The 16,791-nt window shown below is 36.4% G+C and overlaps 2 protein-coding genes across 3 annotated transcripts in view; one reads left to right on the top strand and one right to left on the bottom strand.

Moving 5' to 3' along the window:
• snx5 (sorting nexin 5) overlaps nt 1-5,577 on the bottom strand; it is a 42,050-nt gene extending 36,473 nt beyond the window's left edge. For both annotated transcript variants that reach the window (XR_007933608.1, XM_028820647.2), the window contains exon 1: nt 5,403-5,577. Coding sequence is in view for 1 of the 2 variants with exons in the window: in XM_028820647.2 (XP_028676480.1) it covers nt 5,403-5,438 (36 nt within the window). In the remaining variant the exon portion in view is untranslated. The remainder of the gene's footprint in view (nt 1-5,402) is intronic.
• Nucleotides 5,578-5,805: 228 nt separating this feature from the next.
• On the top strand, nt 5,806-14,253 carry mgme1 (mitochondrial genome maintenance exonuclease 1). The gene is made up of 5 exons (XM_028820648.2): nt 5,806-5,901; nt 9,012-9,649; nt 10,111-10,330; nt 12,190-12,322; nt 13,796-14,253. Exons 2-5 carry the CDS (start codon nt 9,106-9,108, stop codon nt 13,949-13,951), a joined length of 1,053 nt encoding a protein of 350 aa, XP_028676481.1. The 5' UTR covers nt 5,806-5,901; nt 9,012-9,105; the 3' UTR covers nt 13,952-14,253.
• The last annotated feature ends 2,538 nt before the right edge of the window (nt 14,254-16,791 follow it).

Raw genomic sequence — 16,791 nt, 5'->3', positions numbered from 1 at the left:
AAAACAGCATTAAGCAATAGTATCAAAGGTAGAGAGAAAGACTGCAGTAAAGTTATGCAAGGCAAAAAATGCATCTGTTCCCATTAACTCCTGAACTCAACATTTGCTGCTGTTTAAACTTTCTTGCTGACGAAGTAAAATAACAGATATTGTACTGTTGACTTGGAAGGAACCATTTCCTTTGGAATGTACTTCAGCAAAATTTTATTCTAGGAGAGCAGTCTCTCCCATCATTAATCAGGGGACATGCGGATATGTACCCTTCCTGTCAATTTTCAACCTCCCTGAAAAAAAAAAAAGGCAGCACACCCCACTCTTAATTTATCAATATATTCACCATGAAAACATAATAATAAAAACTGTGACTTCAATACCAGTGGTCATAATACAACTTATCCAAATTAACAGAAAATTAATAATAAAGAAAACCAAAAGTGTAATGGGGATCAGATTTGAGGAACAGATTGGTTCCATATTTAAAAAGTCATTTTATTTTAATGACATTTAAATGTTGCAAGAAACAGCATGAATTTATAAGCATTTTAATAAATATCTGAGGAAGAGCATGACACTGGTTTAGTAAAAAAAATTAGTAGTTTTAATTTTTTAATTGCATACTACAGCAATTTACTTAGAAACATTAAGTGTAATTATGTTGTGATGTATGTGTTCCACATGTACAACTTACTAGTTACTCATGGAGCAGATGCTGGGTTCACACATACATACAGGCAGACTGACCAGCACCAACTGGTATATGTCCCTTTAAATCCATAAAAAGTACCATATTATAAATTAAAAAAAGAACATAAAAACAACAGATGATGGATATTTGAACTGCAACTTCAAAGTTACCTGAACCTTTAGTTCTAAACTGGTTCTTTTTACCTTGTGTATTTAACAATGTATAATTTCCGATAGATAGATATAGATAGATACTTTATTAATCCCAAGGGGAAATTCACAAAAGTTGCACTAACTCAAACGACATAGGCAGTGTAGTGTAATGGTTAAAGCTTTGGTCCTCAGATCCTGCAAGTGACACTGTGTGACCATGAGAAAGTCACCTGTGCTCCAAAACAAATGTAACCAAATGAACCTCAATTGCTGTAAGTCATCTTGGATAAAGGCATCAGCCAAATAAGAAAAGAAAAATAAATCAGAAATGTTAATCTAACTAACATGCAAGTCTTCAAGAACAATTACAATAAAAATCCTCAGGTCCTAAAATCAAATCTTATAAAAATAAAATTTCTAGTAACATCACACTTCATTGGGTTTTCATGAGGCCAGCAAGTTAGCTGACAGCAGTATGTTCATAACAGTGGTTTGGGGTTCAGTCTCATGCCTGGTAATTGTCTGTGTGAAGTCTGGACATTCTACCCATTTCTTCAAGGTCCCCCAAATCCCCCCCCCCAACAAACTGGGCATGTGTCAGGTTAGTTAATGTACCCAAATAGGTTTTGTGAGAATGTGAACCCTGCAAAATACTAGCATCCAACAGCTGATGCTCCAGCAAGCCATGCCATATACAGTATGTGCATGTACAGTATAATTTAATAAATGCTGTTCTTGCCTTTATTTTTATTGGACCACCTCTCCAATCAATGGTGTCAATAATGGAAGTTCACTGGAAAAGCCTTGCTCACTTTTATAAAAACAGCAAACTACAAATTTTAACCGTTCTTCCAAGTGTATAATTAACAAGCACCATAACTAATGTTTTACAAATCATGTGGTTAATCTCATCATTGTAAACTTGCAAGTTAAGAATATTTGTATTCATTTATAAACTATAAATGAGTTAGTAGAGTGAAAAATACTGGTACTTTAAATGAATCTTTAATATAGCTGATCTTTTTAGGGAAATATGGGAAGTAGATATATAGAGACTATCCAGGCCTTTTTTCTTTCTGTGAAGTAAGTGACATGCACATGTAGGAGAACTAAGACTGAAAACCTACTGTCTTCACTTTGGTGTGTCTGTTGTTTTCTTTAAATTTTGCTCATTATTACACATGATTTGTATTATCCAAGTAATAAGCTTTTTTTATGTGACCACACAATTTTTACTAAATATATAGTGACTACAGCTATTTTGCCTTAGAAATAAAAGGCCTCTGTGCCCAGACACAGGCTGTTAAATTTCATATTTTTGCAATTTTCACATCCAAATAAGTTTTGGATGTAATAATGTTTAAACCTTTGGTGCTCTCTGTTTCTAGTATCATCCTCAAGTTTGATAACACCACCACCACCATAAAATCGGTCTGATCAGCAAGGATGACGAGACAGCTTACAGAGAGGAGGTCTGATTCTTGGCAGAATGGTGCTAGGATAACAACATCACCTTCAGTGTTAGCAAAACTAAGGAGCTGATCATGGATTTCAGCAAGCAAACGAGACAGCATTGTCTCATTTACATCAGTGGGGAGGCTGTGGAGCAGGTTAGCAGCTTCGGGTTCCTTGGGTTGACTCTCACTTATGACCTTAAGTGATCAACCCACACTCCAGCAGTAGTTAAGAAAACCCAACAATGCCTTAAAGTTCTGGATGTCACCTATAAATGCTGTACAGATTCTACAGGTGTGCTGTGGAATCCATCCTCACAGGATGTATTACATCCTGGTACAGCAGCTGCTCAGTTCAAGATCTCAGAGCTCTGTAGTCTGTGGTGAAAGCAATGCAGCAGATCACTGGCACACAGTGCTCTGCAATCCATGACATCCACAACACACGCTGTTTTAGGAAGGTAAACAGTATCAGGTGGGACTCCAGCCATGCTGCACTGTCACTTTTCATCTTCCTCCCTTCTGGGAAGCGTCTAAAGTCCATCTGAACACACACCTCCAGATTCAGAAACAGTTTTTACCTAACTGCAATTAGACTTATGAACAATCAGTAATCTTGTCACCTCCACTGCTACTACTATTGCTACCTTCCACATGCATTTGCTGTCATTTCTTTTATTTATTCTATATTTACTTTGTTCTGTCTGCACAGGCACATGTTAAGTAAGCATTTCATTGTAGATGGTACATGTACCACTTGCACACATGAAAATAAAGAGCTGAATCTAGGCCCAGCATTTTGAGGACAACATTCAGTGTTAGTTCTACATTCTGAACATGAGGGTAAGGTGGCGGAGGTGGTTGTCCTTCACAGAGGAGCATTTGCACAAGAAAGGCAGTACTCAATTAGACCACGAATAGGTCTATGATAATTTTCTTTTCTCTTAGCAACCTGAGAACATATTTACCTGATCAACAAATATACACTCTCTACACTGTATACTGATTTATATCTATATAAAATGTTAAGAGTTGTCTGCCACACATAAATTCACAAACCACTGGGTCTTGAACCTTGAACTTGGTCTTCATTGAAAACTTATGCCATGATAAGTGTAACGCAATCCATGACTTGGATGTGCAGGCTACCTTAGCCACAGAATTGGGCTTCAGATTCTTATCACATTAGGCTGCAATGTGGCTGTGTGTTGTGGTTGACAGAAAAAGCACAGTGGTACCAACACATAACATTACTGACAGGAAAAGACCCACGGTGAGATCTGCTGACAGTGAAGCACATTGCACAGGCCAACTGATTGATTTCAATGCAAGTGTTAAGTCCTGCACACCGCGTGCAACAAAGTTACACATGATGAAAGAACTGGAGGTGCAGACTTCCTCCGCCACGTTACTGGGCTTCATGTCCTTCCCAAGCAGAGTGACGGACAAGAAAACAACTGCCACACTAGCATACGGCATGTAAGCAAAGGCGTCACTGGATGTCAGTGGAGGACACTGCAGTAACCTCGGCTGAGTGGCCTGCGTTGTGTTTTGTGAGAGGTGCATGCACCACGTCTGCAGTTACTAATTACTAGTTAAAAGAAAAAAAAAAAAAGAATCAAAAACATGACTGAGTTAATGACATCTAAGCCAATCTTTCTGACCTTTGTGCCAAGTATAATGTTTAGCAGAAGCATAACATCATATATCAATCACCAAACACAAGCTAGGCCATGAAGCATGGAAGAAGGACAGGTGTACCTCTTTGCATTAGAGCTTGCCACATTTGTACAATGGCAGAAAGCATAGAAAAATCCTGGAGGTAAACTTGTTGAAATATAGGAGGTGACTAGTCTTCCAGCAAAGCAACAGCCATAGCTACATTCAAGTAACAAAAATACACAAATAGATGGTTACTGTAAATAAATAAATATCAAGGACTTGCTCCGGATATAGCCCATGCTTCAAAAGAATTGCCGTACATTAACAGACTGAATTCAACCTTAGTGTGGTTCGGCAATATGGCAAAGAATGAGAGAAATAAGAAAATTTCATGCTATTATGATCAAAGCAAGTGGAGACTCATCTTAAGACTTTAACTGCCGGCAAAAGACCTGCAAAAAATGTGCGTGCAAGGCAAGTAATCGTTTTAAGATTTAAAAAAATATATTAATTTAGAAAGGGAACCAAGTCTTGGGTATAACACTCCATTTGAGATGCACCTTCAGAATTTTGTTTCCACTTTGACATTTCACAAGAATTATTGAAATATCCGAATTACAAACTCCCAGATTCTACTAAGTATTGACTGTATGCAACTTCCCCAAGGCACTTAGCAGAGAAAAGAAATTATGACATCAGAGCGACAAACTTATGAACACAAACGTTGCAGTTGACAATTATCCTCCTGCACGGACTACGTTACCACTTCGCTTTGTGCAGCTGTGCTCAGCCGCTTTATAAGTAATCTATACAACAAGCGCAGGCACATTCGGTATAAACGTGTCAATCATTTTCCTGCAGTAGTTCCACTTCTGAGACGATCATTATATTTTACCAAGTGAAACATTCACCTAACAAATCTGGCTGCACAAGCTACTTCGGGTAAAACAAAAAGTGCAGAGGAGTTGCGACACCGTAGCCCTACTAAAAATGAGATAAACGAGACGTATGATAATTCGTTTGCTTTACACGGTTTGCCTGACTTCTTCACATTCCGTGACACAGTTTGCAGCGGACTGAGCCGACACCCTCAAACCACAGAGCAACAACTGCACCCTAGAAAAACTATCGCCTACAAAACAGGTGTTCTAAACCTTTTAACATAACCAGAAATGCGTATTTTAAAAATGTTTTACTAGAGAAGATTTACTTTAATACCATCATAGAAACTGGTTGCTTTAGGTGGCACGTTTACAGCTGAAGACAATAACACAGGAACTACAGTTCAGACCAACAAAGCTAAACAGTCAATGATAGGCCAATATTCGTCCAATTTAGTGTCAAGGAAAACCCGGAATCTTACAGAATGGAAACAAGAAATTGCTTAAACTAAACATAATTATAAGCTTCGTGTTAAACAAAAAATGCACAGTGCAAGGTTTACTGTACCTTGCTGTTATCCTGGTCCTCTACTGCTGCTGACATTTTACTCAGCTACACTCCCAACTTAAGTGCTTCTGCAGACCTCCCTAAACCAATTTCAGCAGCGCTTACAACAGTCTTCTTTTTTCCTGAACGCCTCACTCGCTTCTTTCCCACAGTTCCTATCACTCTACAACCACCTCCACTAACTTTAAGCCCCGACTCCGAAACCACACAATTGGACAAGAGGAAGTCCAACGCTCCATTTCTAATGGGTACTTTGAACGACAATCACTCAGTAAGCGCCAATTAATCGCCGCTCTACGAACGCTTTTCCGGGTCAGACGTTTAGTTCGCGCTTTTTATTATGGGAAATGTAGTGCTTAAAGAGAGAGAACCCTTCCAAATAGTAACTGCTGGTTAATGTAAAACTACGACTCCCAACAAGCTGTCAATGATGTATATCGACGTTGAATTTCTTGGCGCATGTGAAGCTTATTCTTCAGTCACGTTTCCTATATATTGAGTAAGAACGTTTGCATTCATTTGATATATAGTAATAACTTTAATGACTTTATGATGTTTTATTAATGTTGTAAAGAAATGAGCTGCGATCATTTAGGCAACTTTAAACGTTTTTCCCCATTTATGAGAATTATGTTATGAAAACATAATCGAGATGTGACACTTTTTTCTGTGTTTTTGTTAACTGAGGGTTGACTTATTTTATTGAATGACACCAGATTTATTGTACGTTTTGAAAGAAAAATCACAAACTGTAGTTTTGGCCACCATGTTTAAAAAGGAAATATAATTTTGGAACTGTTGAAAACTGGTATCAGATTAATTTCAAGCGTAGGATGAGAGAAGGAGTTCAATCTCATCACCCGGGTAAACGAGGGTATCTGACAAAGGTAAGTTAAAGAGCACAGTTGATGCCTGCTATGACAATGTCACAGTCAATAAAGGAGAAGTCTGTTTTCTCATCAGTTACTCGCTGGATGACCTTAGCAAGTCATTTATCTGGACCATAATTAAAAACGTGGAACCCTCCAATGAAGTTCCTTGGGGTCCCCTCCTTGCCATGTGGTGGAAGGGTGCTGTGTAACATAAAATTAATTGATTCTGAGAAAAGTGCAATATTAGAAATATTTTTTTAACCAATCTAAGCAATTTGTGTGCAGCACACTGTTGTATTTCTCTTGTGTGTTTTTCTTATTTGCTATACTATAACATATTTATTTTCACTGATTTATTGAATTTGTACTTTGTTACCTGGAGAATAACTTAAAGTAAGAATTCCATTATACTAATAACATAAACCAAAAGAAAGTTTAAACTTGAATACAAGTTTTTTCCAAACATTCCAGTTTTATATAGATTTGAGGGTGCTGAATCCAAATCAGGCCAAATAATTGCTCTATCACTTCCAGGTTTAAAATGAAAAACACAATTTTAGATTAAAAAAAATAAAATGAATTATTTAGACTTGAAAAAATTATATACTGCACATATTGTTGTTTTTAAAAAGAATTCATACTTGCAAAACTTTGTCACTTGTTTTTTTTTTCTCATATAATCCTTGGAAGGTGTTTGCTGGTGGGATGACCAGCGGACGTCTGCTACCATAGTCTTTCTCCACTTTCCGCTATAAAGTCTCTCCATTTGAGCAATGTTCTGGTGGAACCTCTGTCCATGTTCATCAGAGACCTCTCCCATTTTCTCAGAGGGAAGAAATCCACATGAGGGTGTAGAAAATGGATTTTTAAAGACATGTTGCACACAAATGCTAGGTTAGAAGAGAGAAACCCCTCCATTAGTTCCTTGTAAGTTTTCTGTCCTTATATTCCCAAGAAAATTTTGCCATATGCTTTTCAATAAAGGAAGGACGTGCATTCTTTTTCTGTTTGCTTACCTGTTACCTTTCAAAACAATGGATGGATCAACCTGACCTTGCATATTTCTGTAAGAACCATTTAAACTACAACTTTCTCTGTTCTGCACAATAAAAGAGACATCTTTCAAAAATTCTTAATAGAAAATTCCTGGGTATTTTGAAGGAATAATAAAAGACAAAAAAATACTGATTGAGAGCAAAAAATCTAAAGGAAATATTTGATTTTGGGTTGTTTCCACATCAACTAACATTAAAGAATAAGGAAGATTGCCATTTAACTTGCCATTTTTAAAATGTTGATTTTATTAAAAGAGTATATTTCACTGAATCTGATATCTCACAGAAACAGTTTGTGGTAGAGAAATTCTAGTTTCAAAAATGGATTCTGTACACCTAAATCTATAAAATATACATTTTTTTGTGCAGAAGGATTTTGGTGCAGACCAGTGTTCATAATAGAATTATAACAATTCATCATTTATTTATAAAGCACTTTAAAACTACAGAGTTGAGGCCAAAGTGCTGTACAAAGACAATAACCAATAAATCTTTAAAAAAAAATAATGACAGAAACAAATACAAAAATGAAAACAGCACAAGGGAGGACAATCAACTCTCAAAGTGAATTAAAAGCCAAACAGTATAAATGAGTTGTGAGACAAGATTTAAAAATCAATAATGATGGAGCCATCCTAACATTTAAAGGCAGCTCATTCCATAATTTCGGAGCCAGGACAGAAAACGCCCAGTCGCCTCTCAGTTTTAGTCTGTCACTTTGTGTTGTCGACGGATCTCAGAGACTTAGCAGAAATGTAGGGGCTAATCAGGTCACATAAATAGCCAGCAGCCAGACCTTTTAAAATTTTAAAGGTAATTGTAAGAATCTTAAAATTAATCCTATACTAAATAGGAAGCCAATGTAATACCTTAAGTATTTGGGTAATATAATCATGTTTTTAGACCCAGTTAAAAGACAGGCAGCGGCATTCTGAATCAATTGGAGGCGGGAGAGACAAGCCTGAAATAACATCCAAAATATAGGGCATTACAATAGTCAAGGCATGATGAAATAAAAGCATGTATGACTTTCTCAAAATCCTCAAAAGACCAAAATGCCTGTACCTTGGATAGGAGTCTCATCTGGAAGAAGCTAGACTTAATAACCGAATGAATTTGCAGTTGCATATTACTTTGGCATATGTTACTAGGGAGGGTATTTACAAATGTTTTGTGGTTTATTGTTTGCTCTAGTAATGTTAGCTTTGCTATGAGCAGCACAATGGTTCATAAGCTTCCTCACAGATCTAGCAAACTTGACCCTTGCCAATTTTGAATTTGTGTATTCTTCCTGCATTGACATTAATTCTTTCTGCATACTTCGTGTTCTACCATTTCCTAAAGATATGTGTGTATAATTGGAATCCCTACCCTAATAAATTCCCTCAGTGTTTCTATGAGTGTGTTTTATGATGGATTAGTGTCCTGTTTGTGTTTGGTTTCTCCTGTAAGCCCTATTCTATTGGGATAGTCTCCAGCTGGTCAATGCACTGCAATTGAAAAAATGCAGGATTAGAAATTGGATGATAGGATCAACAGTGTGATCACTTGGTTTGAATATTCAATTAAAAAAATCTAAATTGTGTTGAAAATAAATAAGGTCTATGCAACTTCATTGCTGCCAAAACTGCACAGTTTTTCCAAAGATACATTTGTATTAATAAATTCTTGTTTATTCACAGCTTTTGGACATTCCTTCATGAGCTTTCTGAAGTGCAAGTTTTGAATGAAAAACAAGATTTCCACAGTTCCGTTTGTGACTAACTTGTATCAAGAATGAAAATTTGTCAATTAATAAATAAGACATTGCATGACAGATTGTGGAGACCTTCTGGAGGACTTCCAGTTCAAATATCAGTCTCAGCTGCCAGTTTCTCAGGGTCATGCTCGTGGAATTCTAGAAAGAAGAACTTGAGTCAGTATGAAATGGTCAACCAGGAAGAATATTCCTTGTTGGTTCGTTCCGTGGTATCCTCAAAACTCTGCCCCCAAACACCAACAAGCTTAGCTGAGGAAGATGGACAGCTTTATGGACCTATTGTTAAATCAAAGCACGTTAAGGGCAAACTCAGTGGCAGAGTTCTTAGAAATGCTTTTCCTTTGATGAGCCACAGTAAAGTATTTAACCATTCCCCTGAGCCTTCACTGGTCACTCCTTTAAAGATTGGTTTGCATAAAGATCCAAGTAAATTGGAAATGGTTAGTGTGACTCGAATCTTGCAGGAGACAATGCCAGAGAATCAAGCTTTTTATTTACAGCGGTGGAGAAAAAAAATGATTGATGAATTAGGGGAAAATGGCTTTGAAAACTACACTAGAAGTAAGTTAGAGTTTGTCTGTAGATGTGCTGAGTGCTGCCTGCTATAAGCTTTACCCAAACTTGTCTATAGTAAAGTATATAGTAAAATGCTGTCCGTTCGTAACAGTAGGATGGGTGATTCTAATGATTTAGTGCATTATATTGTTTTGCTGAACAGTTTCTGTTAAATTCATACATAACTTTGTCAGATGGTAATACCCATTTCTTATGGACTCTAGTTTTGTAGGACAGCAGTCATTTACCATTTAAAATGGCTGAATCCATGTTTAGGAAGGTGAAGGTGATATCATTTGAACTACTTACCATTTAAAGATGTAAATAAATCTGACTAGTAATTTGATTAGAACTGAACATACATCATTAGTGCAAAAAGAAAGAAAATAATAGGCAACTGACTGCTGAATGTGAGATGAGAGAGCCCTGTAACATTCATTTTAGAAATGTGTATGTGTTTTCCTCAGGTATGTTTAGACAAGGAAAACTGTTTCATGCTGCCTTAGAAGAGATCTTTATGCCCACTGAGTCTCAAGAAGCAGATGAAGAAGAAGTGCAGATATCTGGATACATTGAGAGTGTACAGCATGTCTTAAAAGACATTGGTCACGCGTATGCAATTGAAAGTGCAGTGCAGCATCATTCTCTCAATTATGTTGGCTTGGTGGACTGTGTAGCTGAATATCGGTAAGTTGAAGGATACTTACAGCTGATGATCTTTACAGAAAAGTGTTACTAATTAAGGCCTGGAGCAGAAAGACAAACAACAACAGAATTATCTATTACTAGAGCTATGCAGTCTTATATGAAGATATTATTGTGTACATACATTAAACATCAAATCTCTGATATAAAGACTCATGTTTCTGCAGATTTGTACTTTTTCTTGTAATGTGGTGTTCTGAGTAAATGCTTGAAAACCAACATTTTATAAATACTTATAGTCCTTCTTCTGGAACATACAACAGTATTCTGTTGTAGTTGAGGATGACCTCTTGAACAATTTTTAAGTTTCTCTGGGCATGAAATGTCACCAAATAGGCAAAAGACTGACAAAAAGACACCTAATGAGTAGTAATTGCACCAGAACCATGTTAAAGACTTAGTAGATTTTATTTTTAGGTTCTCTGCCATATTTATCATGTAGGCTATTCTAAATCAGTAGTAGGTATCCTTGGCTCAGGGTTGTCACAGTGGCTGCATGTTATTTTGTACAATCAGTTTCGTAATCTATCCATCCATGTTTGAATCTTACCTTGGTATTATTATATGCCTGGCAGGAGCCACCCAGAAATATGCATTTCCTGAATAACAACATCGTGTTGTGAATGGAATGAACTGGATCACTTTAATAAATGATTCATACTGATAACATCATCACATAACAAAACATACACAAATGTGCTTAATTCAGTTCAGCTGCATGGGGAGCCAGAGCCTGTTCTAGCCGTTCCTGGGCATAAAGCAAGAAACAGTGCTGGTCAGTTTGCCAGCTCTTTGCATTGTCTGCTCATGCATACATCCAAGGTCGCTCTCAAACTATGTATTTGAGTCATCCATTTGAAAAGAGACTACATTAAGGAATGTGTTAAGCAAATGTGTAGGCTGAAAAAATACAGTAGGTATTTGTTTAAGCTATTAGGATTGCTAAATGAAAACCTCACCAGTAGTAAGTGCAATAAGTATATACTAAAGAAGAACTAGAGCAAAGATAAACTGAACAAAACAGTAAAAGAATAAATCTTTCATAGGCAAATTTTAATGAACAAAGGATACATTCCATAGTTTAGTAGATGGGGATGGTGGCCAAATTATTGGTCATGGCTGCCATGTTAAGCTTTTTAGCATTAAAGGATATATAATCTTCTTCTTCTTTCGGCTGTTCCCGTTAGGATATATAATAATGGTTCCATAAAAATATTTTGGGTATTATTTTATACTAGAGGCCGCACCCAGCAATGCACAGGTAGGTCATTTTGAGCTCTGGTCCATTTGTCTTCAGTCTGTTCTGGTGTTTCTGGTGGTACTGTTGCTCAAACAATAGTAAAAAGAAAAGAAAAAACTCCAAATTTAGCATTAAAGGATATATAATCTTCTTCTTCTTCTTCTTTCGGCTGTTCCCGTTAGGATATATAATAATGGTTCCATAAAAATATTTTGGGAATTATTTTATACTAGAGGCCGCACCCAGCAATGCACAGGTAGGTCATTTTGAGCTCTGGTCCATTTGTCTTCAGTCTGTTCTGGTGTTTCTGGTGGTACTGTTGCTCAAACAATAGTAAAAAGAAAAAAAAAACTCCAAAGGTACCCACAGGGTCAAAATGTTCGGTTGGGATAGAAGTCTATGATCTTCCCCTATCAAATGAGGGAGGTGTGCTGATTTTGGTATATATATATATATATATATATATATATATATATATATATATATATATGTATGTGTATGGATGTGTGTCTGTTTGCTCATATATACTATGTGTGTGTGTGTATATATATATATATAATATATATACAAAATATGCTTTTTTTTCTTTATTATATCACAGTGGTAATTTATGTGTAATTGACTGGAAAACATCTGAAAAACAAAAGCCTTCCCTACGCAACACTTTTGACAGCCCACTGCAAGTTGCTGCGTATATGGGTGCCATTAATAATGATGATAAATATGGATTTACGGTGAGTAAATAAGAATGATTTTAAACTTTTTACATATTTGAAGATTATGTTATTGAATCATAAGCCCCTTTTTTGTACAGTAAGTATACCAAAATATATGTTTGGAGTATTTAACTAATTTTATATCAGCAACTTCATGTAACACAGTTTTAATTGTTAAATAGTAATAACTATTACAACTGCTATTTTTGTGCATAACAATATAGTCTCAGTATTACAGAGTTTGCTGAATGAGAATTATGGAATTGTAAGAGACAATAAAATATGTTCTGAAATCTTTCCTAATTGATTTCTGAAACATCACTAGGAATATTTTCTATAAATCTTTCTGCATTATGAGTCACTGACAACATGAAGTCAGTGTCAGAACATTTAGCTGCTTTAAATATGATTCTACGACATGTTTCATGGTTGCTGACTAATTAGTGAAATGCATGGCGGACGCAGACGTATTTAATAGCCTGACCCCTTAGTGTATGTGTGTTTTATCAGATAACACTCATTATGCACTCATGGGGCCCTTTTCAGATAGTATGAAAGGAACAGGTTTTACTCCATAGGATGCCCTGGACCGTGTAGAGAGCTGGAAAGAGATATAGGGCATCCAGATCACCTGGATAAAACCCAGAAAATGGCTGTTAAACTGGTGATGATGATGATGATGGTGATGATGCAATCAGTGCCCCTTTTATTAGGTTCATCTTCTGGGTAGGACTCCTTTTTGCCCCAGGAACAGCCTAATGCTTCTAGTAATGGATTCACCAAGGTGCACCTCCAGCTGTATAAAGCTTCTGGTGCAGTATGAACAGATCTGGTCAGCACACTACAAAGACTTAGAAGCTTTAGAAGCTGAGCAGAGAGGAGGAGAAACCACATGCCTTTTGGGCCTGCTTACTCAAAGTGGTAGAAGGAATCTTCTAGCCTTCTGTAGGAAATCATTAGGCATATTTTCTAAGAAATCCATTTGCATTGTGACTCACTGACACCATAAGGTCAGTGTCAGAAAATACACTTATAATATTACAAAATAATAATGTGCCCCGGCTTCACTGTCAGAGGAGGAGGAGGCAGACGAGGAAATCAGGTAGAGACCCTTGGTTTTCCAGGTAGTCTAATGTGACTTCATTTACCATGTGCAGCACACATGTAATATTTGCATTCACATTGTCAAAATATACATTAAGGAGACTAACAAATATGTCTAATTTCTGTATAGTAAAAGTTATTTTCTAAAGTGTGAACATAATGTAATCCTTTGTTTCACGTTTTTCTTGTTCCATGCTGATATGACATTCATTTTTATCACAATTTTTAAAAAATTAAATATATACTATTAACTTCCTCATTCTTCTTCATATTCAGTAGTTCAATACTCAACTAGGCCTACCGGCCAGTGGTGATGTCTCTCTCCTAACATGAAGGAAGAGTTCATTTTCAACCAAGTTTCAACAAGTTTTTCTTTCTTCCTCACAGGTAGAAAATGGTCTGATTGTGATTGCATACAAAGATGGTTCACCAGCACACCCACACTACATGAACACAGAAGTCTCCAGGGAGCATTGGACCAAGTGGCTCTTTCGTTTAGAGGAATATATGGACAAAAAAGACAAAATAATAGTAAAAAGCTGACTACTCACCTTTTAATCAGCGAAAAGCAAATGTAAGCACAGAATATTGCAGTTATAACGTGAAAATATTTTTTTGTAGAATTTATACACTTTTTAATAAAATACCGTTTATATGGAGCAAGAATTATATTGTTTATACCACAATATAGTGTAATTCCTGGATTGAACTTTTTATTTATAATACCACTTGTACTTTTGCTTACTTAAGATGGGGGCATTAGGCCAGTTAAATGCGATTGTTTTTCATAATACAGTACTCAGTGTATCACCACGTTTTAGTAAACTGCAAATTTTGATTGTGTATTTTATGCAGTAGTAATAACAGTTTTATTCTTTTGGTCAAGTACCATTTATTGTGGACTAGTAAAAGGCAGAAATATGATTACTAAAATATTTTATTATTGGAAAAATAATCCATCGCTGTACATTATCATCTTTCACTACAGCTCTCTCTACATTCATTTTATACATAAAAAATTGTAACCCACACTGAGGAGGTTATCCATTGTGAGTCTCCATTAACATAACACAGTACGCAATGCTCTCAAATTAACTGTGCCTCTTTAGATTAAAATAGTTGATGTTGCTGGTGTTTATTTCTCAAGCTGCCTAAATATTTTTGGTATCAGCAAAATTTTTTTATTCCTTCTTCATTTTATATTCTAGGTCATTCCAATGGATCAGAAACTATCCTAAGCTCTTTTAGTACAGGTCAGTTATGCTGAAACTAGAAATTCTTGCAGGCTGCTAGTTTTCATTTCACGTGAACTCCTACTCAATCAATAGTATGTTTCATTTAAAACAAAAAAATAAATAAGTGTTATTTGGGGTTCTTCAGTTTATAATTCTTAGCAACTCAATAAGAAAATGCTCTAAGCAAGTCCTTGGTGGTCCAGGATGAAAAAAATAATACACCACAGTGTGCGTAGCGTGATTTAAAAACGACTAAATAGAAGATGACAAGAGACCTGACTCATCTAAACAGGGTTACAGGAAACTGCAGTTTACTTGAGTGTATAATGATAGACCAAAAAGTTAGATACTACAGGGATCCCCCGCCTATCGCGGATGTTACATTCCAGACCCATCAGCGATAGGTGAAAATCGTGATATAGAAAGACCATATAGATAAACTTTTTTTTTATAGTTTAAGCCTTAAAATACCCCTCTCACATGCTTTAAACACATGTAAACTTATTAAAACACACTTTGTAAACACATATGATATGTGGATGTTGGGCTAAGGATATGAGTAACATAATAATATAATAATAATAATATAGCGTACCGTCGATTCATTCAGTCCGTAATGGCGAGCGACGTCTGTGTAACGCTTTCCTTCCTGAAGCATATCCAGGAGTTTTACCTTCTCCTGAATGGTCAAGGTCTTCCTCTGGCACTTAGGCTCACTACTACCAGAAGGCTTAGAAGATGCAGGACGCTTGGGAGCCATCATAGGGCTTAAAACAAAACAAAAAGTTTGCTCACAACAATCGGACCACAAGCAAGGTACGCAATACGCAGAGAGCTGAGATGCGTCGGGGACCCACGCTCGCTGTTCTTGCGAAATTACACCACGTTAGCAGCAGCCAGTCAGAGCCCAAGAGAATGAAAATCCCGCTCTGATTGGTTGAGTCTCCTCTTTCAGCCAATAACAGACCTTGTAAGAAATCATCTGGGTACTGTAATGCGAAACACTTTGTCTACAGTAGTGTACAATGTACGTATATTTAATGATTTACTGTATTGCTTAAATGTTAGATATGTTCCACAGAAAAATCTGCGATATAGCGGGGCACGATAGCTGAACCGCGATATAGCGGGGGATCACTGTACTTCTTAAAGGAAGTTCTCTTCAAATGGTGTTTTTTAACCTTGCTTTTCTCCTGCAAAAAATAATTATACTTCAGTGTACACTAGTATACAGATATGCGTGGACAGTGACTTTACTTGCATGTCCATCATTTTAGAATCAAAAGCATCCGGTATTTTTGATTCTACACATTAGCATATAGACTGAATCAAAATCTCATAAACCCAATGCTTCCCGGGGCCATGCTAGTGGCCTTAGTACTCATTTTAGCACTTCCTCCAACTGATAGCAATGATAAGAGCATACACCATCGTCTTTACACCCACCATCACTCACTCATATTGGCAAATAAAGTCGCCAATTAACCTAACAAGAAAGTTATTGAGGCAATAACAGCACTAGTTATTCAAATATTGGGCTGCTCTTCTACAGTAAATAATACTAAAACAGGGAAAAGAGTGCCTTATTGTAGTGTAAATTGACTTCCAACATGTTTTTGTGACAGTAATAATTGTGGAAATAGCTGTATAATCCAAAAATATTAGCAGGATTAATTTGTATATAAGGTTTTAAAATTAATCTGGGTATTAGTTATGAGTATAGTGACTGATAAAATATTTATACAGTACCATTTGAATTTTAAAGGCTATCAAGTGCTTTATAAGAACACATACACTTTTACAAAAATATAACAAAAAAGATGCGTTAAAGAACACATAAAAATATAAACACTACCATGTTTTCATTTAAAAAATTGCAGTTTCAAACAAAACTATCTTTGTCCAACTACAACATCCAAAAACACACATGAAGTAGATGTTCATCCACACTGTGCATACATGCATTGGTTAAAAAAAATCTGTAATGGGGTGTAACGCCTGCAGCCATGGGAATTATCACAAAACTGCAGCGACTGGTAAGTTATTTGCCTTTTACACCTGCGTGCAGCATTCAGCTCCATGTAAAAGAACTCTTCTGTGCCAGCAATGTTGGAATGTGGTTTTCTTCCACGAAGGGTGACCAGTCAG

Source organism: Erpetoichthys calabaricus, chromosome 15 (assembly GCF_900747795.2).
Source record: "Erpetoichthys calabaricus chromosome 15, fErpCal1.3, whole genome shotgun sequence".
In the NCBI taxonomy this organism is placed as follows: Eukaryota; Metazoa; Chordata; class Cladistia; order Polypteriformes; family Polypteridae; genus Erpetoichthys; species Erpetoichthys calabaricus.
Note: the sequence above shows the minus strand (reverse complement) of the source record. Positions and strands in the feature narration are given on the sequence as shown.

Bases quoted from the DNA above. Each gene is read 5' to 3' on its own strand.
- mgme1 (XM_028820648.2), top strand. From the start codon at position 9,106: ATGAAAATTTGTCAATTAATAAATAAGACATTGCATGACAGATTGTGG. The intron at 9,650-10,110 runs GTAAGTTAGAGT...TGTTTTCCTCAG, and splicing joins CTTTGAAAACTACACTAGAA to GTATGTTTAGACAAGGAAAA. The intron at 10,331-12,189 runs GTAAGTTGAAGG...ATTATATCACAG, and splicing joins GACTGTGTAGCTGAATATCG to TGGTAATTTATGTGTAATTG.